The following is a 24,370-nucleotide window of genomic DNA, read 5'->3' on the forward strand; positions in this document are numbered from 1 at the left end:
TAAAAGGACTGGAAAAATGAAAACATCACTCCTATCTTAGAGAAGGGCTGCTCAGCCTCACCTCAGTCCCTGGAAGGTGATACAGTAAGTAATCCTAGAAACCATTTTCAAACATACGAAGGACAAGAAGGTCATCAAGAGTAGTCAGCATGGATTTATGATGGCTAAATAGTGCTTAAACAACTTGATAGGCCTCTACAAAGGAGTGTCTGGCTCAGCAGAGGAGGGGAGAGCAATGGATGCCGTTTACCTTGACTTTGGTAAGACTTTTGACACTGGCTCCAATAACATCCTCACAGACAAGCATATAAAGTACAGGCTACATAAACAGACAGTAGGGAGTTCCAGGGAAGCACACAGAGGGCGACATGCCACCACCAGCTGGGCAACACAAAAACCAAAGTCAGCACCAGCTAGGACAACACCATCTTTCCTTCCAACCTGAAGAACTTGTTAAACATTTCCAGCCATACCAGTCTCACAAAAAAATACTACCTGTCCTGTTACATATAAGCTGTGCCAGGGGAGGTTTAGATGGGACATTGCGAAGCCTTTCTTTACCAAGAGGTAGTCAAACACTGGAACAGGCTTCCTAGAGAGGTAGTTGATGTCCCAAAGCCTGTCAGTGTTTCAGAGGCATTTGGACAGTGTCCTTAACAACATGCTTTAACTTGGTCAGCCCTGAAGTGCTCAGGCAGTTAGACTAGATGATCATTGTAAGTCCCTTACAACTGAAATAGTATATTCTATTCTAAAAGAATAATGAATCATACACTAGACAAAAGTTGTATTTTCCTTTGGCAATCTGATAAGAGAATTGGCTTTCCTTGAGCAGCAGAAAGACAAGAAAGGGAACTCTGGAGATGATACATATCTGGAGAATGCATCTCTCCATTAGAAGGATGCTCCTTAATCAAGCCCTTTTCTCTCAAAGAGAGTTAAACACGAAATGAAAGGTTAAAAGGACAGATAGTTAATCAGACCAGCACGAATCAGAACTAGAAGACATTCTTTACAGACACCCACACTATAGTTATGTTGATTTATTGATGACATTGGTGATAACTGTCTAAAGCATTAAAAAACCCCAATCCCAAACACCATGTTAAACTGAAAAGGTTAACTTCTTCCTCTTCCTGGCATACGGAATAATGACTACTGCTGCCCTCCCCAGCTCATACATTAAATGATACATCAAACAAACGAGGTTGAAAAAAATTGCCCGAAGCCAACGAGGAATTAGTTTTAACAGCAATAATTAAAGATCAGGATGTCCTACCACCACTCTTGCTTCTATCAGTAGACAACAGTTTATCCTTTCAACAGCTGCCACAGGGAAACAGAAACATGAATGCATTTGAACAAGGTGTTTCCTATTAGATTGTGCAAAATGAGGAACAGATGCTTTTGACAAGTGACATTTTCTACAGAGGAAGCTAACATTTTGATAGAAAATATTAACTCATTTCCTTTTAACATGTGGCTAAAATGATAGCGCCTCTCTAGCCGAGGGGCTGGAGAGCTTCTGCAGCTAGCACAGATCAACATTTCTTGGTTTATGGTTTGAAACTCAGTATTTCTCCAAATAGAAATAGCCCTGAAAATCTATTCCTTTCTACAACCCTTATGACTCCTTAAAGAATGAAAATCCAGAAAGAGCTAGTTCAAAGAATTTAGAACAGTCTTGGCCTTGATCTTGTAAAGGGATCTCCCCCCCCCCCCCGGCCACAATATGAAAGTTTGTTTCCTTCCTGGTTGTCAATGTTGCTATCTGCTACTCCTTTTGACTTTACCAAGGCACCAGGCAGGTACCAAAGTGAAGATAAATCCTGTGAGAATGAACTTTAGCCCCGTCTAAAAACACAAACAGAAACACTCACTTATAAACAAAAATGGAATTAAAATCACTAGTGATTTGAACTATATTTATCAGACCATTGACATGCAGTTACTGTATTCTCTGTTTTGCCATCAAAATGAATTGTACATGCAAACAACATGTTATAAAAAAAAGGTTTGTTTCTTCCTAGGCACATCTTTCCTTCATTCACTGCTTGCCCAAAATTGAAATAAAAGCTAACACTGAGCAGAACCGTGCTGACCTCTGTTAAAAGGTGCTGAAGAATGAAAGGGCTTCAGTTCCAGTTGCCACACAAATTCATGCAACTGGTATATATAATCACGGCAATTATATCATAAATGAAAAATTAGATGGAAAATACTTGCCAAGTGGCTAAAAGACAAAGTCTGTAGTGAAGGAATTAGCTGTATGTTTGTTTACTTTAGGACAAGCAGTATGTACATTACAGAAATATCATGGTACTCACTTCTATTTTAGTTCAATTTCAATTTTAAAAAGCCCATGCTCTTCAGTGTTCTCTTTCAGGTACTTCATATAACTTCAACAACTTTTTTAGTTGACCATTTTTGTGTGTATACAGAGCCCTTCTTCCATCTATCCTTACTAAGGAATCATAACCTTAAATACAGTTGTTTGGACTGTATTCTGAAGAAAAAAAAAAAAAAAAAAGAAAGAACTGGGATCTTTCCTGACCAGGCACAGCCAAAATTTGAAGAGTGCATTTAAAAAAAACAAGCCAAAACCACAAACAAACAATCCTCCCACAACCCCTCATACTAACACAGCTCCTCCATCCTGGAAAGTTGGTGGGTTTTCTGAATGTTTACTGATCATACAGCACAGTATTTCATTTACTAATCTCAGAAGTATCGTACCTAAAAGATCAAGATCATAACACCGTATCTGCTGGCAAAGGGCTAAAAAGGTTTTAATATTCAAAAAGTTTATGGGAAATAATTTATTTATTCCATTTGATTGCCTTGATATAGCTTCTCTGGACACTGTTTTCCTGCCTCTCATTCTCATGCTACGTAATTATTCTGTGTTAATTAGGGAGATTTAAGTCTTTTAATTCTTCAAAAATCAGTTTTGCCATTATATCACCTATATTGCTCTATTAATATTGAATGGGCATTTCGGATTGGTTCCCAGTGTTGCTTCTACTCAACCTTCTCATTAACTTTGATGATAAGCTCAATAGCCACATAAAATCTGCAGTTAGAAGCAGTCCTAAGTATTTCTGAGGATTTAATTCAAAATTACTTGTAGCAATAAGTGCTCCAAAAGGAGTAACATGAAATTCACTAAGACAAACAGAACACACACTATCTTTTAGAATAAATGAAGCACATCCATATGAAATAGGGATTAACCAGTCATTCTGTTCTGAGGAAAAGCATTTCATAGATACCAAACAGAAAACTGACTGCGAGTCCAAGCGTTTTTTTTTTCTCTTGAGATACAGTAACAGCGTTACGGGCACAAGAGAATTCATTATGTCCTATCAGCCACTAATCAGTTACAGCTGTGTATTTTTGTTTTGTGCACAATATACACAAAACCAGATGTACACAAAAAAGAGAACCTAGACCATGGTGAGGCAAGCACTTTAAGAGAGGAAGGGACAGCACTACATGTGGTACCAGTTATTCAGCCTAGAAAAGGTTGCTGTATAAACAACCCACCAGGCTGCCTAGAGATGTTGTGGAATCTGCATCCTTTTAAAGAAGAAATTAAGCAAGTCTCAGGTTTAAAGACAAGTAAAAAATAGATAGTGCTTTGGATCAAGGAATTTAATTTTCTTTATTGTTGCAGGGGTTTTGTCTTTTTTTTTTTTTTTCCCACAAGTCCTAGAGAAAAAAAATTCACACTGATTCTGTGAAAAGGAAACAGGATTTTTTTTAAACCATTACCTTTACAGAGTTGGTGCTTCCACCACTAGAACAAAAAAGAAAACCTGTAGAAACATGGAAATTTAAAGAATGACTAAACCTAACCCATATATTTCTTTAAAAGAACAAATCTGTTGATCTTTATGATAGCTGGTGTAAAGATAATAACATTTAAATGTGGTCTTGTAATGCATCTCATTTCATATTGATAAATAATCTTCTACAAATTAATATAAACCAATATGAAAAATATCATGGCCATGCAAAACCAAAACATGTACTGCAAACTCTTATTATTGCACACTGATTTCCACACACAAGGAAGAACGTTGATCTCATTTTATGAATGATTACATTTACTACCAAAATGAAGATGCAGCAATGGAGAGGAAACTCTAGGTGATAGAGTAGCTATGTGGCACTATCTATAAACTACATACAACATATCATTACATGTTCATTAGCTTGCAAGGAAATGGACAATGCCTACTAGGTAAAAAGCCCATTTCTTTTGAGAAAGTGCCAGTGCAATTTCTCTACAACTGCTTGCTGCTTCTGCTGGTATGGAAGCCAAGATACATCTACAGAAATCTGGAATACTATCACCAGATCACTTCAAAATGCCCTTGTCTCACCACAGCCAATACAAATAAAAAAAAAAAAACAAACAAGAAAAGCACTAATTGTTGAAGACATACTTGACCATCACACAGTTTGCTGCAGAAGGAATGAGACAGCAGATAAAGCAGGTAGGCAATTAATTCAGCTACAACCATCTCACAAAGCCAGACCACTTCCAGCTAGCAGAATTCTGCTCTGCATTGTGTTTTATGTGCAACACTTAATGGTTGCAATGCTGCTCTTTCTAAAGAAAGGAAAATAAAAATATTTATCTGTATGCTTCCATTATCCGACCTGACAACTCTGCAGAAAAAAATTACCATGCTGTTGTGCTGTCTTACAGCATGGACTCATCAGTAGTTTATCACTTCACAAGATAGCCTTATGTACAATCCCATTACTGGATAGCCTTGCTATGAGAGAATCTCATTACCATCCTCCTGACTGTTCAGTTTGCCCTATGTTCGACTTTGAAATAATGTGCTAGGGGTAAAAATATCTTTATAGGTGTTTTCTGCTTCTGTGTCAGACACATGGTTTAGGAGGTCTATCTGTTTAAATATGTTAAGTCCGCTGTCCACCAAGAAGTGTTCAGATGCAGGAGTGGTTTATTTAATTTCACTGAATTTACAAACATGTCTGAGCATCAACACTTTGGTGGTTTGGCACTTTGACATTGAAGCGAAATTTCTCAAGTGGCAGTTAAAGGCATAATGATCTTTACAGCTATATAGAGCAGGAACAGCGAGGTTTTGAGAGGAAGTTCCACATGCTATTCTCAACTTCTAAGCTTCCTAGTCACACTGCTTATTCACAGCCTTAATAAACAATCATAAACATATACTGTGAGGCATAATCTGCTCTTCCATATTTAACATTACTCTAAAAATATGTTTCAGTCAGCAGCCAAATACAAGAGGTTTATCTGGGAACAAATAGTATCTTTTGTTAGAACATATGACAGAGTTCAGATGAAAATTTCACACAAACAAGCCTCTTTTTCAGCACTCAAAATACACGATGATCAGTCCCCAAGTGTCTGAAAAGTTTTGGGTTTCAAGCTTCACTAGGACAAGTTTCACTGAATGGGATAAGAATAAAAGGGAACCTCACCATTTGATGTGTTCATTTTTTGTCCTTGTCTGCAGCAAAACACCAGAACATACCTCAGGTAGGGGTAGAAAGGCAGTAGAATGGACTGTTTTAGGAGGATGGAGAACTCCCATCAGTGCAATACTTTTAGAAACAGTCTAGACAAACATTGGTCAGAATAACCTATGAGTAACTGGTCCTGCCTTCAGATGCACAAATCTCCTTTCAAGTCTTAGGAGAAGTTTTTCATTTTTATATTTTCCTTCTAATTTAACAACTCCCAGATTGTTGTTACACTTCTGAACATGTGCACAAGTTAATTACAAAGTATAACAAAAATTAAAAACCTCCTACTAGACAAATTTATGCATCTTTTCTAGGATGGGTACTTTGTTCTTACCGGGGGGGGGGGGGAAGTCCTGTAGATCAGTACAGACTATTTTTATGAGAACTAATGAGCTCAGCTCACTCTTATCCAAATCTTTTCTTTACTAGGACCTGAGAAAGCTGACACATCCTACCACCTCATAAGAGACAGCTAAAAAATGCACAATGATCTAAAATCCCTCATGATCCCAGGTAACAACTTTAAACATATATGGAAAGGCAGAAATGACAGCATACAGTCCCTTGAAATGGAGATGTAAGAACGAGTCAATTATCTAAAAATTGCCCATCTGCAGAAACAAGAATGTTCAAGACTTTCTGACAGTTGAATTTTATAGTGAGATTGAATTCCATAATTTACACCTGAGGGATGAGCAAGTTTTATAGCCTTCATCAATACAAAGAAAATTAGCATGGTCAAAGTATTCAGTTAGGTCCTAAATCATACCAAGGCCAGCAGCAACCACAAAGAGAATGAAAATCTGTCCATAACATTTACGAAACAATCCTTGTCCCTTTGTTATCAAACCTGAAGGTCCAACTGGAAGGTTAATTAAGAACAGAGCTAATTGTTAGAACTTCAATAATTGTCATCATTAGAAAATTAGAATATCCAGCAGCTCTACCAAAATGCTGCATCAGTTAGTTTTATATTTCAGAAGGGAAGGATGGTCTAGTTTCTACATTATTCAGTGTCAGATACAAATGACTGAGATCAAATCCTGTCTTTGCTCTGAACCTCTTCTATGAAGTCGGTCAAGCTGTTACATCATCTTTAATGCATTGCTTAACCACAAATTACTGCTTTATTTCACAGGGATGTAACAAAGATGAACACATTAAAAGCACTGTGAAACAGACATTTTGGTAAAGGGGACCATACCAGTGCTGTAAAGAGGTACAAATCAGACACTTAAATTTGGTCAAAATTTTTTTGGCCCTTAAATGCACGAGCGAAAACTCAATGACCTATAAACCAGAAGAGGTCTATGTTAAATCCCAATTCCCCGTAAATTAATTACTGGTGTAACTTCATTGAAGTTAATGAAGCTGCGACCACTTAAACCCAGTGGCAAATTTAGTCCTGAGTGCTGTTTCAACTCTCCTCTTTCCAACAGGAAGTTATTAAGGTAATTCATTTCAGCTCTAATTGTGCAAATAGATGCTGGCTATATAAGCTGTCTCTAATAATTTACACATACTTTTGATTAATAGATCTCTGCGAGGTTTTTTGAAGCACACAGTTACCAGTTTTTCTATTAGAATTTGAATGTATGTTTGTAATACCTGAGCCTGCAGAGATCTACCTGGGTTTAGACCAGTTTTTCAGAAAACTCTTACTACCAAGGCCACTTTAAGTAGTAGTTTCCATTAAAAAAAGAATCTTTCCATTAAAAAGTCCCAAATGTCACAAACATTAATAAAACCTGGTATCAGTACTGTAAGAGGGTAAAAATGAATTTCACTTAAACCCCAAACTGAGATAGTTTAAATGATACCAAGACAGGAGGAGATTTATAGCCTATAGACACCTTGAATGATTACTGTTTCTCCTGGTACCAATGATGTCATACTTAAGTGCTAAAATAGTAGACTTTAATAGTCTTCCATGAGAAAAAAAGAGAAACCCAGATAAGAAACTAAGCAGCTACCAAAACAACATTGGATAAAGGGTAATTTTATATGCCAGCTGTCATAAAATCTTACTGGGATTGAATGTCTAAGCTCTGCGCTGTGAATGTCAGTTTATTTTAAAGACATGAATAAAGGAAGATGCCAAAATACTACTGAACAAGTTACAAACTTGTAAGTATCAGGACACATGGCCTCAATTTGTTTATTTTACCATTACTCAACTGTAACACTGTAACAACAGAATGAACAACACGGAAACTGTGATGCAGGTCCAGCTGAAATGTTGGTATAAATTGGCAAGATCATCGTGCCCTTTCTTTGAGGGTAAATGCACACAAGACTCCAAGTTTTACTCATTAGGAAAGAACCTCCAAAATGTACACTACAAATTTCTGTATTATTTCAATGACATATTCATCAAGTAAACCTAAAAATATTCCTAACACGCTCCTATTACAAAGATAAAACAAATACCAGGATTAGCTTTTGGGTTGTTTTTTTGAGTTTTCTTGGTGTTTTTTTTTTGTTTTTTTTTTGTTTTTTTTTTGTTTTTTTAATCCCAAAGTTATTTTCAATTAATCTCAATTTGCCCTGCAGCGTAATATTATTTTTCCAAACAAAATAAAACAAGAAAATTAAATTAATCACATGGACAGATAAAAGCAGCGCTAAAGCTCACATTATAAGGCCACATACTAGCAATTCAGTTTGGACAGATGGAGCAGTGTATTGGAACAACAGTAGAAAAAACTTCACACCCCTAAGCAACTCTATTCTTAAAAAGCAAGTGTGCAACACACCAAAATTTGTCTACAGAAATATTTGACATTATTTCTCCCCTACGCTTTCCTTGTAAGTTAGCAACACATTTTCAGAGACATCAGTTATACGGTAAGTAGATAAATAAACAAAAAAAGAGTAAAAAAATCTTTAGTGTGACAAGCTCTTGAGCAAGTCAGCATTGCCGAAGTGTTCAAAATGAAGACTTTTGACAAGACATACACACACACATGGGTCGAGTGAATTTGAGTCAGCAGAATGCACTCATCAGAATTCAACGAAGAGGAATTCCAAGAGAAGTAAACAGAAGATGCACCTATTTGAATGTTTTTACTCCCGACCACAAAGGTTTAATAGTGCTTTTTTTGCGTGCACACAAAAAAATATTTGCAGTAAATTTAATGCTGATGAAAGATGTCAGATTGATAGCCCTAGGGACTGAATTTCTCTGTATACACAGAACAGATATAGCACAGAGTGAGAAAGTTTGTACCCCTGCCAAAATATCATACAATACACAGCTTACATAACAGTCTTCACACTACAGAACCCTTTGCCTCTCCACTGAAAACGTCAAAAATATCGCTGCTTAGTGTTCATTATAAGGGAAAATAAGATGTGGACACTGTTATTAGCACCAGTAGGGACAGAATTCAAGGCATCGGCTCATTTAAAAATGTTTATTTTTGTGCTGAACGGCTCTTCTGTCAGCTGTGAACTCTGCTGCTGTGTTTGTAAGGCTGCAAAGTCCATCTACACCTGGTGCAAAACTGCTTTCCTATTAAACACATGTTATTGTAACATAAAAATAGCAAAGGAGGAGTGGTTTCATGTTTTCAAATAAGCTTATACTAACATACATCACCATACACCTAGTGCTCAGGAACGATCTCAAAGGAAAACTAACTCGATAGTTTCACTTGTTTGGTGTCCGAGCACTCACTCTCCAGTGATCTGCACCACTTTTGACCTAGCCCACTTTTAATGGACAGTAACTCCCTATTAGTCAGGTTTTCAGTGCTAGGCTGGAAGCTACGCTGTCACATGGAACAGGCAGGCTTCCACGGAACCTTGGATTCTTATTTCCCTTACTACTAATAGCTTGGCCAAACAGCAAAAAAACTCCACCCAACCCCCCAATCCAAGTGCCCAGCCATTTTTCATTGTCAACAGATTACACACAGAAAAGCAGTAAGTTAAGTTTTAGCGTAGTGGCTCCAAATACAAAATTGCTGCCCTCATTGTAAAGTCCAATTTTCACTTTGAAGGAAGATGTCCAATACAACACACAGGTTGCAAACTTACTGGATCTCAAACCAGATTGTGGCAGAGGATGAAATGCTACTTCAGTCCTCAGCATGTCTCGTTTGTGCATGTATGGGCTTAGAGTGGGGGACAGCAATGACAAGGGAATAGCAGACAAGAATGAGGCTACTCTCTGATTGACTTTTAAAAAAGAGTTATTCCTAGGGACTATTTTCTGAGTGCTCAGTGCTTACAGCACTTTTGAAGAAATCTCTTACCACTCCTTCTACTATTTTCCTTGGTCACCATTCAAAGTATTACAACAAGATTATTGACGTATGCTGAACAAAATAAGTGAAAATGCTAAAAGCATAGCAGTTAAACCTTTCAACATATACATAATTAAAAAAAAAGGACCATCAATATTAAGAATAAGTCTTAAGACTGCATTTCACAATGAGTTAATGATAAATAGGATATGGTGAATAGAATAGAAAGGCAAAGAGTTTCTGAATCAATTATATGCTAACAAACTTAATCTGTATTCTGAGCCAAACAGGAGAGACTAATGATAAGTAACACTAACAGGACAAGAAAAATTATGATCCTGCAAATTTCCATTCACGTACCTCTTGGGGGTTTTTGTGCAAGATGGGAATTCTACTGAATTTGTATTTAAAATGAAGTAAGGGCATAGGAGTTTGAAAAACTGGGGTCAAGACATACGTACTACTGCAATTTTCCCCCTTACTTAGAAATGCTTGTCAATATTTACTACAGCCAAGAGGTTAATACATATCAAAATAATACTAAAAGACTAACATTTTGATGTTAACTTAAAAAACAAACTTTAAATGAAGCCAAATAAAAGTAAATGTGAACCATTGAGAAGAAAAATATCTCTTCACTAATCTTTTTGACCCATACAACTGATGAACTCTTTTGGTTCAAGCATAGACTGGAATCCACTCAAACAGGGAATCCTTTTGATGCCTTCTCTGATTTATTTAGAAAAAGAATTAGGAGGAAACTATAATTCCAGAGCACCCAACAATGCACTTAAATTAGAAAGACATAAGTCTCTCTGAGGCAAGACTGTAAATTCAAATATTTGCATGTTGCAATCGCTGGATTAAACTAGAAAATACATGCCACAATCAGCCATTAACTTAATAAGAACTGTTCAGACATCCTTGGGATACACTTTAATGTATCAAAACAACGTTCTGCACTGTAACTTCTAACCAAAAAAAAAATATGCAAGACTTACCATTTTCCTAAGGTTCCAACAGTTTCTCAAGGATAATGACCAAGTCAGAAAGAGGTAGTCCTTTATGAATGAAGATTCAGCATATATCTGGCAGTTCTAGGGGGGGAAAACAAATAAAAATTAATAAATTTATCCTATAGAGATCTATGGTTCAATGCAGGCAAGTGCTAAGCTAAAGTAAATAAAAATATGAAGTGTATGATTTCTAGTGTATGAAGAATGTCAGGGCATTTTGGCTTTGCTTAGCAAACAATCCTCTGAATGATCTCCATTACTCTGAACAGCCCATTCAAAGATGACCCCAGCACTCCCAAGTGCTCTGACTGGCAACAGAAATCTCCAAAATCCTTTAATTAATCTTAAAATATATGGAATACAACAAGGTAATATACTAACTATACCTAACCACATAACCTTTCTGTGGCCATAGCTATCAATAAACTTCCATAAGGAATGCTGAATTAGGACATTACTAAACACTTGCTCTAAGAAAACCAAGTTCTGCTTGATGTTCTAAAAGCCCTATGAATTACTGAATTACCAGGCTAATTAGTGAGAGAGGAGAAAAGCTATTAAAAACATAAAGTCCAGTTTAAAAATGGATTGAGGTCTATCCCATCATCCAGCTGAACAGTTTGTCCGTCTCCCTTAAGGCACAGGGAAGACTATTACAGCACTCGGTGTAAAAGAGCAGAGTATTTAAAAATAAATGGCAGATACGAAGCACTGCTGCATTTGACAAGGCATTTGCAATCTTTCCTAAATTCAGCCTAGCCCCTCTTCATGTCACATGCAGATCTGCCAAACAGAAAACAGCAAAGCCACAACTTTCTGTCCCGAGCTGTGTTTAATGTAGATATGTCAAACAAAATTACTTTGTTTAGTAAGTAGGCACACGTTTATTTCTCACTTTACAGAGAAACGAGATATAAGAAAACAAAATATTGCACAAAATCATACAGAAAGTCTACTTTTGAGCCATTAGTTTGAAGACCAGTCAACTCTGCAATTGCCACACCACTCTTGCCTTCTGCACAAACTAGGGAGGGAGCAGGGAAACACGTTTGGGAGGATTCTCTCTCCCCTTCCCCAGAACCCCATCACACTGCAGCCACTCACCTGCCACCGCCAGGTTTTTAGCACAATATCCCTGAAGGATGAACTCCCAGTTTTGCAGAACGTTTTGCAGATGGTCCTGAAGTTATTTGCCGTTAAGGCGTTAGGGAAACCGTTGAAAGAACAACGTCCCTGCTGTTGAATTACTGGTTTTACCTAAAGACGGCACCGGGCAGAAAGAAGCCAACAAGGAGCGATGTCGGCGATCTGCCGGAGCAGGATCCTGCACCTGCTGAGGGCAGCGGGGCGATACAAAGAACCGAGTCCCCAAGTGACTATTCAGCTGCAGACGCGGAAGATCAAAGACTCCCGGGCAAACCTCAAACTAAATACGTAGCTCCTGGGACTTCCACCAACCAACTGAGCAGACATCATCGCTCCACCGGCAGAGGATTCCTTACCGGTCCCCCTCTCTCAACACCCAACCGCCGCCACACCTCTTATCCCTCCGGTTTGGCTCCGGGGCGGGGGGAAGCACCGCTCCAGCTGAAGGTACCTGCCAACCCGGCTGAGGCGGGCAGCGAGCTCAGCGCCCCCACAGCTCCTCCCGCCCGCCCGGTACCGGCCTCCCCATGCCGCGCGCCGCGGCCGTTTAACCGCCGCCCGCGCGCGCTCGCTGGCCTCACGGCGGGGCTTCGCCGCCGCCGGACGGGCGGCGGGAAGGTGCCGTCCCCACCGCCCGCCCAGCGGCCCTCACCCTCCCCTCCCCGTAGTCCCCTGTCGTGGCAGCGGGGAAAACATCTCCCCTTCCCCTCGTGCGGATAAGCCCCTGTCAGCTCACCTCAACTCTGCTGCGGCTCGGGGGGCCGGGACCCACCAGCCGGCATGGCGTGGAGGTGAGGGGGATGGTCCTGCCGCGCCGCCGCTGCCGCAGGCTCCCGGCAGTGCAGGGCTGGCACCATAGAGAGGATCGGCGGGACGACAGACCTCCGACGATAGAGCGGAAGAGCGCTAGAGAGGCCGGGGGAGAGGCGGAAGTGACGCTCTCGTTGCCGCGGCGATCGCGCACCCGGTGCTGGCTAGCGTGGGGCCGGTGGCGGCGGCGGCGCGGTGATGTTTGCAGGCCGGGCCCCGCCGGGCGCTATGAGCCGCTGCCACCGCTTCCTGGAGGCCATGCTGGCGGCGGGGCTGCGGCCGCTGCTTTGCGGGCTGTCGCCGTGCTGGGTGACGGCGAGGCGGGCGGCGGGGCAGTGGCCGAGCCCGGGCCTGCGGGTGCCGGAGGCAGCGGAGGCGGAGCGGCTGGTACAGCAAGTGCAGCGGTCCGGGGTGCCGCTCCGCCGCTTCATTGCCTGCCCGCGGCTGGCGCGCACGGTGCAGCGCTGCCTGCTGGGCCAAGCCAGCCCCGGCCCGCAGCCCGTCCTGATCGAGTGCGGCCCCGGTAAGCTGCCCCGAGGCTCCGGCCGTCCTCCATCCGCCTTCCCCCCGCCCTCCGACGGTGGGCGCCTCCAGGCCTTCGCTGGCCCTGAGGCCGCTGGGACGCGGCGCTGCTTCGCGTGCCCCAGTGACCTTGCGGGGTCAGTGTGAGCTGCCGCTCTCGCCACCGGCGGTAACGGGCCCCGGGGCCGCGGAGAGGTGGTGGTACTGAGGGAAGGGGACGGGGCCCTGCCTCTCTCGGGATTTCCGGCGGGGGTGGCGGCTCCGTTGCGTGTCGGTGCTGCCCGGGCCCTCCGGGACGGGATCCGTACTGGGGGTTGCCCCGGTCCGCCGGCCGCCGCCCTCGTGTCCTCTCAGGGCGGGCGTTGGCGACCGGCGGGGCCGTCTGGGTGTCGCGGCACTGCGGTATGCCTGGGGCGGGTGGTGGGGGGGGTCCATTTATACAGAGCTTTGTGGGGAATGAGTGAGTGCTCAGTCTGGAGACTTGAGTCACTGATGTTAAAATTTTGCTATAGAGTAAGTATAGATGTAAATTTCTGTCCAGGTAATGTTTTTGGTTTTGTAGGCAAACTTCATCTCTGCCAGTAAAAGCACGCCTAAGACTTTGGGCCATTACACAGCTAGCCCTTTGCATTCTGCAGGGTGTTTTACCTGTAGAGATAATATGGGCAAGGTTTTGAAGTATATTTCAGTTGGCAGGAATAAAAGTAGTAGAAATATTTGAAACATTATATCTAATTCTTGTGCTGTACTTAAATGTAATTCAGTGACCAATCTCAGGCAGGCTGCCTGTAAATCTTTTTTATAACTCTTGTTTTGAAGTGTTTGTTTAAACAAACAGAAGTTATCTCCTGTTGAAGGTGCTGTGTCCCAAGTGTTGTGTTGCGAAAATCACTAAAGGAAATGACTTGGAAAAAACACACTAAAAAATAATTTTTTTTTTTTTTTTTTCATTTTCCACCTTCAGGTCCTGGAATCTTGACCCGAACTCTGCTCAATGCAGGTGTTAGAGTGGTAGCTCTAGAAAATAACTCAGCTTTTCTTCCGAACTTACAGGTACACTTTTGATTTGGTAGCACATTTTTAAAACTTAATTAAAGGGAGAATAAGAAAATAACTTACAATTGTGTAATAACTGTTGGATCAAAAAGGAATTAGCCAGTGGTTGTTACTTGTAACATCTGAAATAAGTCTTAATAATAGCAAATATTGTTTGGGTTTATCTTGAGTGTTCAGCAACAGACTATTTTCTCATCAACTGATTTGACATTTTGTGTATGTGGGAATTCAAGTTCATAGTCTTCCTCTGTATAGTTTCATGTATAAATTCGAGGCTGATACATGATCAGAGTCATGGTAGTTGTGTGTGTTTAAGCAACACGTCTGTATGCAGCTTTAAGAAATCTGTAAAAATAGTCTTGGTTATTCTGACTGTTTCATGGTATTATTTAATCTATTGTCCTGCAATTGACCGGTAATACTAAGACAGTTATGTGTGTTGTCCTCTCCTGTGCCTCTTGGCTTTGCATACATTCAGAGATGGTCAGACACTGAGCTGCAGGAGTTGCACTGGAAGGATTGTGTTACAGTGCTGTAAACTAGAGGTTTGGAACCAAAGACTCCCACCTGACTGGATATGTGTATAAAAGGCATTCTCTCTGCATACATGAAGAATTCCAGATGTAAATTATTAAATTCATTCATTTGCTTAGTTGAGTATAGCTGTATCTGCAAAACGTTGCAGAACGTCTTACCAATTTACAAATGTGTTTTAAAGCTCCAGTTGAACAGCACAAAAATGTCAAAATGCCCTGCATGATGAAGGAAGCTGCTCTTTTTATCAGCTGTAAGAAGCAGCTCTGAGATTTGACTCTTGTTGACTGGGTAACAATTTTAGGTGGTGCTTGAACATTTTCTTGTTTGGGTTGGATGTTTTGCAAGACAGGTTACTACATCTTCAACTGAAGCTAATTTTATTCAGTCCCTAGAGAATAGCCTGGATGGACAATTAAAGGTAATTTACGGTGACTTCTTCAGACTGGATCCTTTGGCGGTCGGAACGGTGAAACCACCTGCTCTGTGTTCCGACAAACTTTTTGAAACCATGGGTGTAGCAGCAGTTCCTTGGAGTGCAGGTATATGTATATGATCACACATGTTACAAATGCATTTGAAGGTGCATAGGCAGTTTGGCAAAATTGCTTGAGGTACATGTTCCATTTAATATATGCTGGATTAATGGATACTGTTTCCTACATTTCAGCTTTATTTAGGTTCTTGATAGTTTCAAAAAACCCTTGTGGCAATATGAAATGTCAGGTGTTTGCTTGTCTTTATTAAAGGTTTAGTCCAATGCAAACTGGGCTTAGCTTTGACCAGAGCTTGAATGTATTCATTCTTGAACAACACGAGTTGAGACTTTCTTTTCTTAATTGTTTGTAGTTTAGACATTAGCATTAATGAGATTGTCTAGTACATATTGCAAAAATTTAAAGATACTTTCACACACTATTGAAACAGATGTACCTGTGAAAATTTTTGGAATCTTGCCGCAAAAAAACGAAAGGAGCACACTTTGGAGGCTTCTCTTTGCCCTGTATGAATGCAATTCCATATACAGATACGGAAGAGTAGAACTCAACATCTTTATGAGTGAAAAAGAGTACAAGGTATGTGAAAGAGATTTTACAGGTAATAAGGAATAAGTGGTGCTTCACAGAACACAAAAACATTTATACTGAATAGTTAATGTTTTTACTAGTGAATTTCTTTTCCTGATAGAGTTTTTGTCTTGTCTGTTTCCTCTTTATGCAGTAATAGCACTGTCAAGAAACATTCTGTTGTCACATAACCACAAATCTTACAAATGTTAAGACTGCTGCTTGAGAAGGATATGCAGCAGCAGACAAGCTGCTTTCCATTGTAATTTGTGAGGTGCTTAAATTCTGTAACATGGTTTTGCAACAAAATTGCTTACTAGTTGCAGGTAATGTTCAATGAAGACTGAACTTAAAATGCCTCGTGAAGAGGATTCAGAGTTACTAAATACCATACTCAGTGAGATGCACTTGTCCTGTTGAGCCACTTTTGTATGCAGTACTGAAAAAAACTGAGGCAAAACATGGGTGATTTATGCACCTTTTTATTAAGGTTCTGTACACTAAGGTGCACAGCAGCTTTCTGGGTTATGCGTTCTTAAGTTATGCTGTCCCAAATCTCTAGAACTGTACTTACAGTTCAAGGGTGCCTTGTCTTTCTGTGAAACTGTAAGGTTCATACAGAGCCACAAACCTTTAATTACGTGAAGTAAGCAAAGTCTTCCAGGTGTGCCTACACAACCAGTGTTGTGTCTAACACCCCACTGAAAAAAAATTAAAAGCCTTAGGTATATCCTTCCTTAAACTGACAGGTTGGACACCACTGAAATTTTAATTTAAATGGTATGTTTTTAATGGCCATATTTTTGAACAAACAAGTGGCAGCCTATTCATTTAGTGCAGTCACTGTGGGTTTATTGTTAGGTTTTCTGGTTTTATTGTGAACCTTGTTAAATGAGAATTGTGTACCTAAGTAACAGCAATCGGAACCTTCTTTTAGTGGGCACTGCTGGTTCCTTTTTGGGTTGATCCTTTTGGTTGATCATATGACAAGGCTCTTTAAACCTATTATGCAAAGTTAACTCTCCCTGATACTCTGTTTGCCCTGTTTGAGAATAACCACAAGTTTTTTTCTTGCCCTAAGAGTTGTCTGATCTGTAATATTGATCACGATGATGACTCTGCAAGCTGCTTAATGTTCAGTGAGGTCACCTGATGCTTGGCTTCCTCTGCTTGTGTGTCTTAATGGGAATATTATCTTATCAGTGCAAGCTGATAACTTTGCCCATGCTACGGTTTTTATGCAAAATATGATCCCTGTTTCTCTTCTGTGAGGAAAAAAAGGACAGGAAAGTGTAAGCTGGAAATTCCTACACAGTTCAGTTATCCAAACAACTGCTGCAAAGAAACTGAGGCTGCTGTAGTGTCTTCTAATCATGTGTTCTGACAAGATGTACTAAAATAGCACCAAGTATGTATTTGAGGCCTAATGCAACTTTACTGTGGAATTTTAGACTTAACTATGAATTTCTTACCACTTGTGATACGTATAAGGATTTTCCTTAGATAAAGAAGCAATCTTAGTTTTTGCAACAAAAATGCTCTTTCTTTGCCATTGTGTTAGGTATTAACAGGAAAGCCTGGGGATGCAAGGGCTTACCAAGCACTTACTGTACTTTGGCAAGTAGGATGTGAAATTCAGCTACTGCACATGGTAAGTTTTTTTTGTACCAGTTGACACGGTCTAGTGCTATGGACATGTTTTTAGAAAAGGGTTTATACTGTTTTACTATTGTAAACCAATTGGAAGCTAATTTGACATTTAAATTAGTTGGAGAACTATTGAAAACTTTTGGATGTATAAACCTGAAACATGTTCTGTGTAAAACTTCCAATTAAGCAGCGTCATTAACAACAATGATGTCAGTATTTTCGTTACAAGCCACTGTACTGCAAAACATTTGCTCTCAGAAGCTGGTAGATAAGAGAGAGGTGTTTGTGCAACAGACAAGTCTTTTTCTATCTTGCTAAGGATTGTGTGAGACTAGAAGACTGCTCTTCCAATCCATCATAGTCTGCTCTTTGTTATGTCCTCTGCATTTTGCTGTCAAGTATGCTTTCAGCGTCCTGAGCTCAGTTCAGTAGAAGTATTTTTTTGAATCTTGATGCCTTCGTGTTCCAAGCAGGCCTGCTTCTCCTGCTAGGCAATGGCTATCTTGCCTTGTCAAATACGCTATTGTTTAGCTTAAAAAGTTTTTGATGTTGTCCCTCCACCTCCATGTGAGCACATGGTCATCAACTTTCACTTACTTTATGCTTTTCAGATTTATCTTTGTGCTCTGTTTTTCTAGGAACCTACCTTCTTAGTTTAAATGTTTGGCTAATCTAAAGTGAAAAGTTTCAAATACCTTATACTACGATGTATATATTAAGGTAAATGTTAATGAGTTGAAGAATAAGATGATACTTTTTGAAGAGAGTCATCTGACTAATAGGGATGAAGAAAAAGTGTAGGCATTCAATGCATTTTTTTGCCTCAGTCTTTAATAATACTGATAGATCTTGGGCTGCCCGGTCTCCTGGGTCAGAGGACCACGAGCGTGGGAACAGTGACTTTCCATTTGTGGACACTGAAATTGTATCAGCTGAATGTTCACAAGTCCATGGGGCTGATGGAATTCACCCCAGAGAACTGAAGGATGTTATGGCAGGAGCCCTCTCGTTCATCTGCCAAAGGTCTTGGGAGTCTGGGGAGGTCCCTGCTGGCTGGAAGGCAGCCAGTGTTATTCCAATCTGCAAAAAGGGTGTGAGGGAAGACCCAGGAAACTACAGACCTGTTAGTCTAACTCAGTTCTGGGAAAAATTATGGAGAAGGTTACACGGGTACTACTGAAAGGCATTTAAAGAATAATGCAGTCATCAGGCACAGTCAACACAGGTCCACAAGGGAAAGTCCTGTTTAACTAATTTGGTATCCTTCTATGATCAGGTCACTGGCCTGGTGGGTGAAGGGGAGGCAGTGGACGCAATTTTTCTGGATTTCAGTAAGGCTTTTGATACTGTCCCTCACAGCACCCTTCTGGACAAGTTGTCCAACTGTGGGATGAGCGGGTTCACAGCGCACTGGGCAAAGAACTGGCTGAAGGGCAGAGCTCAAAGGGTTGTAGTGAATGGGGCTACGCCTGACTGGTGACTGACCAGGAGCGGCGTTCCTCAGGGCTCAGTTCTAGAGCCAGTCCTGTACAATAGATTTAGCAGTGACCTGGATGCAGGAGTCGAATGTACCCTTCCCAAGTTTGTTGATGATACCATACTGGGAAGTGCTGTTGACTCTCTGGAGGGACAGGGTGCCTTGCAGAGGGATCTAGACAGATTGGAGCATTGGGCAATGATTAATGGGATGAAATTTAACAAGTCCAAATGCCGAGTTCTGTACCTAGGATGGAGTAATACTGGGCACAAGTAAAAATTGGGAGAGGAGTGGCTGGAGAGCAGCCCTGCAGAAAGGGATCCAGGGGTGCTGGTCAACAGCAGGCTCAAGACGAGTCAGCAGTGTGCCCTAGCAGCCCAGAGGGCAACCCACACCACGGGGTGCATCACACACAGTGTAACCAGCCCGTCAAAAGAGGCGATTGTCCCACTGTACTCGGCGTTGGTGCCGCTCACCCTGAATACTGTGTGCAGTGCTGGGCCCCACAATTTAACAATGATGTGAAGGTCCTTGAATGCGTCCGGAGGAGGGCAACAAAGCTGGTGAAAGGGTTGGAAGGAATGTCCTGTGAGGAGTGGCTGAGGACTTTGGGCTTGTCTAGTTTGGAGCAAAGAAGGCTGAGGGGTGACTCATTGCTCTCTACAGCTTCCTGAGGGAGGGGAAGTGGAGAGGGAGGTGCTGAGCTCTTCTCACAGTGGTAGGATGTGTGGGAATGGTTCAGAGCTTACCAGGGGAGGTTTAGATGGGACATTGGGAAGCATTTCTTTACCGAGAGGGTGGTCAAACACTGGAACAGGCTTCCTGGAGAGGTGGTTGATGTCCCAAAGCCTTTCAGTGTTCAACAGCCATTTGGACAGTGTCCTTAACAACATGCTTTAACTTGGTCAGCCCTGAATTGCTCAGGCAGTTGGACTAGACGGATCATTGTAAGTCCCTTACAACTGAAATAGTCTAGTCTATTCTGTTCTATTCTATTCTATTCTAACAAAGCACTTTAATTCTGTAATATATTTGCTCCCTCCCATAGGAACCTTGGTCATCATTTGTAACTAATTTGAAAAATGGGGGACTGGCAGTGCCAAAAAGCATGGTAAGATCGTTGTGTGCACTTTTCTCCTTCTGGAGATGCAACTAAACCACTTTAATTAAGGTTAAAATATCTTTGTAACAACATTTACACATGTATTTTTTAAAGAAGTGTTCTTCTGATTAGAACTTACTGGCAGCATGTAGATGTGTCAGTAGTGGGGTGAAAAATTGCTAGTAGCTTAGAAACTGAAATAAATTAGTATCTTTATTGTCTATGCTGGAAAAAATACAGTGAAAAAACAGCATAAAGGGATGTGAACAGGTAAAGTCTTTTTCAAAAGAAGTTACTGACAGGGTCACATCTACCTGCTTGAACAAAACAAGCGTTACCACAGTTAATAGTGCAATCAGTACGCTGCTGGTTTTGATTTAAATGGTTATTCACATGTCTAGTATAGATTCCATGTGCTAGTTAATTGCTGAAAAGCGTGTCTCAAAGCTTAAATTTGAGAAGTGGAAAAATACCTTGTGTAAAGTTCTTTACTTTTCTGTTTTAGAGAAGTGCTGATGTTCCTTTGTATAATACAAGAATATTTCTATTTAATACCAGTGATGTAAAAGCATGTTACTCCTCAGAAAACTGCTATGGTAGTATATTGAGTGTTGTTTGAATTGTTACTGTACAATATAAGTGACTATAAGTGAAGGTAAGTGACTGGGTGTGCCTTACACACTTAGGTGTGTTGCTGTAAAGCCTTGTAGAGAGGCATATCAGGTGGATTATGTGAGATGCATTGTGACAGCCTTAGGAGAAGTACAGATGTGAGATCTGTTGGACAATATATCCATTGCTGCCAATACAGAAGTACATTTATTTCAACTGAGGACTCCACTCCCTCCCAATTTCATAAAATCCTTAGATTGTGATATTGTCTTTGTGTTACACTCAAGTAATTCAGTCTTTATATACAAAAGGCAGGTAGTTGAAGTGATCTCTGATGCTTGGCATAGTATAGAAATACTATAGGCCATACAATCTCTTGAAAACTCACATCAAGCCTGTATTGTCTATTTCAACTAAGAAAGTTCAGTCTTAAAAAATAAAACCAAAGTGATAATATGTCTGTTCCTATTTCCTTTCCTGTTCGAAGGGCAAGGAAGGTAAAGCATCTTTGTTCTGGAACAAAATTTTAAAGCCTCAGCTTCCAATGAAATCATCTTGCTGAGAGTTCTAAAACTCTTTAAGAAATGTTCCTGGTGGCACAGATGAAACACTTACTTTTAGCTAAAGACAGACACTGTCTAAAAAATGTGTGATTTCAGTGACTTGTTTTGTTTTTCTTGCAGTGGCTGCCAAATGACCATTTATGTCTGGTACGACTGACTCCTCACCAAAATCTGTTTACAGGAAGCTTGAAGCCCACAAATTCAGCTACCTTTATTTTCATGGTGAAACAGTCTTTTGCTAAACCCAAGTCTAGACTTATTGATAGATTAAAGTAAGTAAGAAAGAATTACAGGTTTTATACTTTTTCTTCAGAGAAATATAGGAAAATATTAAAATATGTTCTCAAAGCAGTATTTATTTGCAGCTGAAGTACGGCTTTTTAAAAATTAATTATCTACAGGTAGAACAGAACATTTTATTTTTGCAACCCACAGTGCAATATTGTCGGGACTGTTCCTGGCCTGTATTCACAGATGATAAAAATTTGAGGTCTGACAGGATGGTCAACAAGTATTTAGAGTGTAGATGTGCAGTAATTGTCTGGACCTCCAATGGAGGTGAGGTCATGTATCTGCAAGAAGTTTTCACTCTGCAGACATACTAGTAAAGTCACCAGGAGTTTTGCGGGTATAGAAATTAAAAGCTGGAAGAGAGTTTCAGTTTATAACAGACATCAAAGTAATGCTATAATGAAAACAGCTGAAGGTTATTCAGTGGGATTTCCTGAAATGGCTTTCTGTTATCTAATTAACAGATTAGGTTTTAGACTTATTTACCAAATATGCAACTCTCTTTAACTATTCTTTTTGGTATTATGTTGGAGCAATTCACTTTGCTTTATGATCAGTAGATTTCTGTTTCCCATAAATGGGAAGTGTTTGCAGTCTGGAAAGCACTGACTTCAACTTGTTAATGAAAATAATGAATATATTTCTCATTTGCTGGTAGTAGTTTGTGGAAGTTAATTCCCAGAAAGGAAAAAAACCCAAACAGTAAAAAGCTAGTAAATTCCAGTGACTCATTTAGCAAAGACAGGGGCAAAGACCCTTAATAGATTTCTTTTTTGAAGCTCAATGGTGTACCTAATCTCCACTGGATCCTTTGGCCAGGAAGTGGAGCTAACCTTGAAGGCTTCTAATGTGCATCTCCTGTGTATTTATACACCCTTTTCTTGTCTGGGAAATAGTTAATGTATTTGCACATTTATAAAAGGTCTAGTTTTCATAGCAGTAATGTAGATGGGGAGACAGTGGATGCATCTGTTTATACATAGAAGAAAATACCTGGGTGGTGTAAGTCACACTAACTTGTGCAATACTGAATCGTCTTCTTGAAGATGACCTTGGCTTTCATTTCCCCGGCATTGAATAACAGCCCCTTTTTATGCTGTCATGCCTGTTACTGACTGACGCAGTTGGGGTGAAGGAGGGAGGGAGGGCACCCACCCTCTAATGAGGAGGATTATGTGGTTTGGAATTGTCTATGTCTGCTGGGGGTTTTATCTGGTGTATTATCATAGAATAGGTTGGGCTGGAAGGGACCTTTAGAGGCCATCTAGTCCAAGCCCCTGCAGTGAGCAGAGACATCTTTAGCTAGAGCAGGTTGCTCAGAGCCCCATCCAAGGGATGTTTCCAGGTATGGGGCTTCTATCACCTCTCTAGGCAACCTGTTCCAGTGTTTCACAGCCCTTATTGTAAAAAAGCATCTTCCTTATATCCAGCAGAGATTTATTCCTGATTCCAGTTTGGATTGAAAATAACTTGTGTTGTCAGGAAGATGTTAACTTCTAGAAGCTGCAGATGGGTGAAAGGAACATTTAGATACTGTTTCTTGCTCTTTAATTTTTCACACAAATGCTCTGTTGTGATTTTTTTGTTTGTTTGTCTGTTTCAGTTCATGGAGCTTGGACAATAGTGGCAAATTGCTGAGACAGCTAGAAATACCAAAAAATGCTGCAACCCGTAACTTATACCCAGAAGACTATAGGCGTCTTTTTGAGGCTTTGCAAAACTCTAATATGTTTACTGAAACTTGGTTCCATGACAACGTCTTGGAAAGTATAAGGAACATAAACTTATAAATCTAAAGCTGCTTTCTTTTGGAAGATCACCTTTGCTTCTGGAAGATTACTTTGATAAGAAATGATTTAAATAAAATCAGAGATACTGTTAGCTAGATGATTTCCTGTCCAAACAGGAAAATAAATTTAGCAAGTAACAAGAGCCTAACCTGTGACATGGATTCATAGTTATTTGATCACAATCCTATCTAGAATGGACAAACTTTGCATCTTTTCCAGGAGCACATTAGTGACCTGCTGCTTTTGGATGTACCACTTAAATGGAACTTTTTGTTACACTGCTGTATATTTACAGCATTTGAAAAAAAAAAACCCAACAGACCAAATATTGTTGTTTGTGTGGTTTGTATTTTAGTGCTCAGTGATTTGAATGCGCTTTCACAGATTCCCAAAATACACAGCTCTTTACAGCCCCTGCATCTGTAATGTTGTCTCCTGATGTAAAAATCTTGCAGTCTAAAGTCAACGTAATATTAATAAATCAATAGTGGTGGGTTAATAAAAGACAAGGTGATGACAGCATTATAAAACATCAACTCAGAGTTGTTTTTGTTTTTTTTTTTTAACTAAGATTGTTATATCTGTGGGGAAAGAAGTTGTAACAATTCTTTCTTTTGAACATTTGAAGAGAACACTGGGCAGCCTGTTGCAGTTTACAATACACCAACACCTATATCTGTATAGGCTTTATCTTATTTTAGGTCTAAAAACAAAGTCACCAGAACTTTCAGTGCTGTATAAACAGTTTGGGGGGAAAAAAAAAAATTATCTTACCTGAAACCTTTGTCAATATGTATTTGTTTAATGTGTATTGTATGTACAAAATAACTTACTTAAAAAAATATGCTATTAAAATTCTCCTTTTAGCCATAGTACTCCATAATGCAACCTGTTCCGAGTTTCTCTTCCTGTCTTACCATGTAACTGTTGTGTTGTTGTCCATTAGTGCTGG

General features: G+C 40.2%; 1 protein-coding gene across 1 annotated transcript; it reads left to right on the forward strand.

Annotated features, from left to right (window-relative positions):
- The first annotated feature begins 12,952 nt into the window (after nucleotides 1–12,952).
- Nucleotides 12,953–23,954, forward strand: TFB2M (transcription factor B2, mitochondrial). The gene is made up of 8 exons (XM_086460933.1): nucleotides 12,953–13,277; nucleotides 14,241–14,329; nucleotides 15,255–15,408; nucleotides 15,794–15,942; nucleotides 17,495–17,584; nucleotides 20,109–20,171; nucleotides 21,458–21,609; nucleotides 23,232–23,954. Exons 1-8 carry the CDS (start codon nucleotides 12,953–12,955, stop codon nucleotides 23,416–23,418), a joined length of 1,209 nt encoding a protein of 402 aa, XP_086317059.1. The 3' UTR covers nucleotides 23,419–23,954.
- Nucleotides 23,955–24,370: the final 416 nt, after the last annotated feature.

Source organism: Leptosomus discolor, chromosome 2 (assembly GCF_034619465.1).
Source record: "Leptosomus discolor isolate bLepDis1 chromosome 2, bLepDis1.hap2, whole genome shotgun sequence".
Taxonomy (NCBI): domain Eukaryota; kingdom Metazoa; phylum Chordata; class Aves; order Leptosomiformes; family Leptosomidae; genus Leptosomus; species Leptosomus discolor.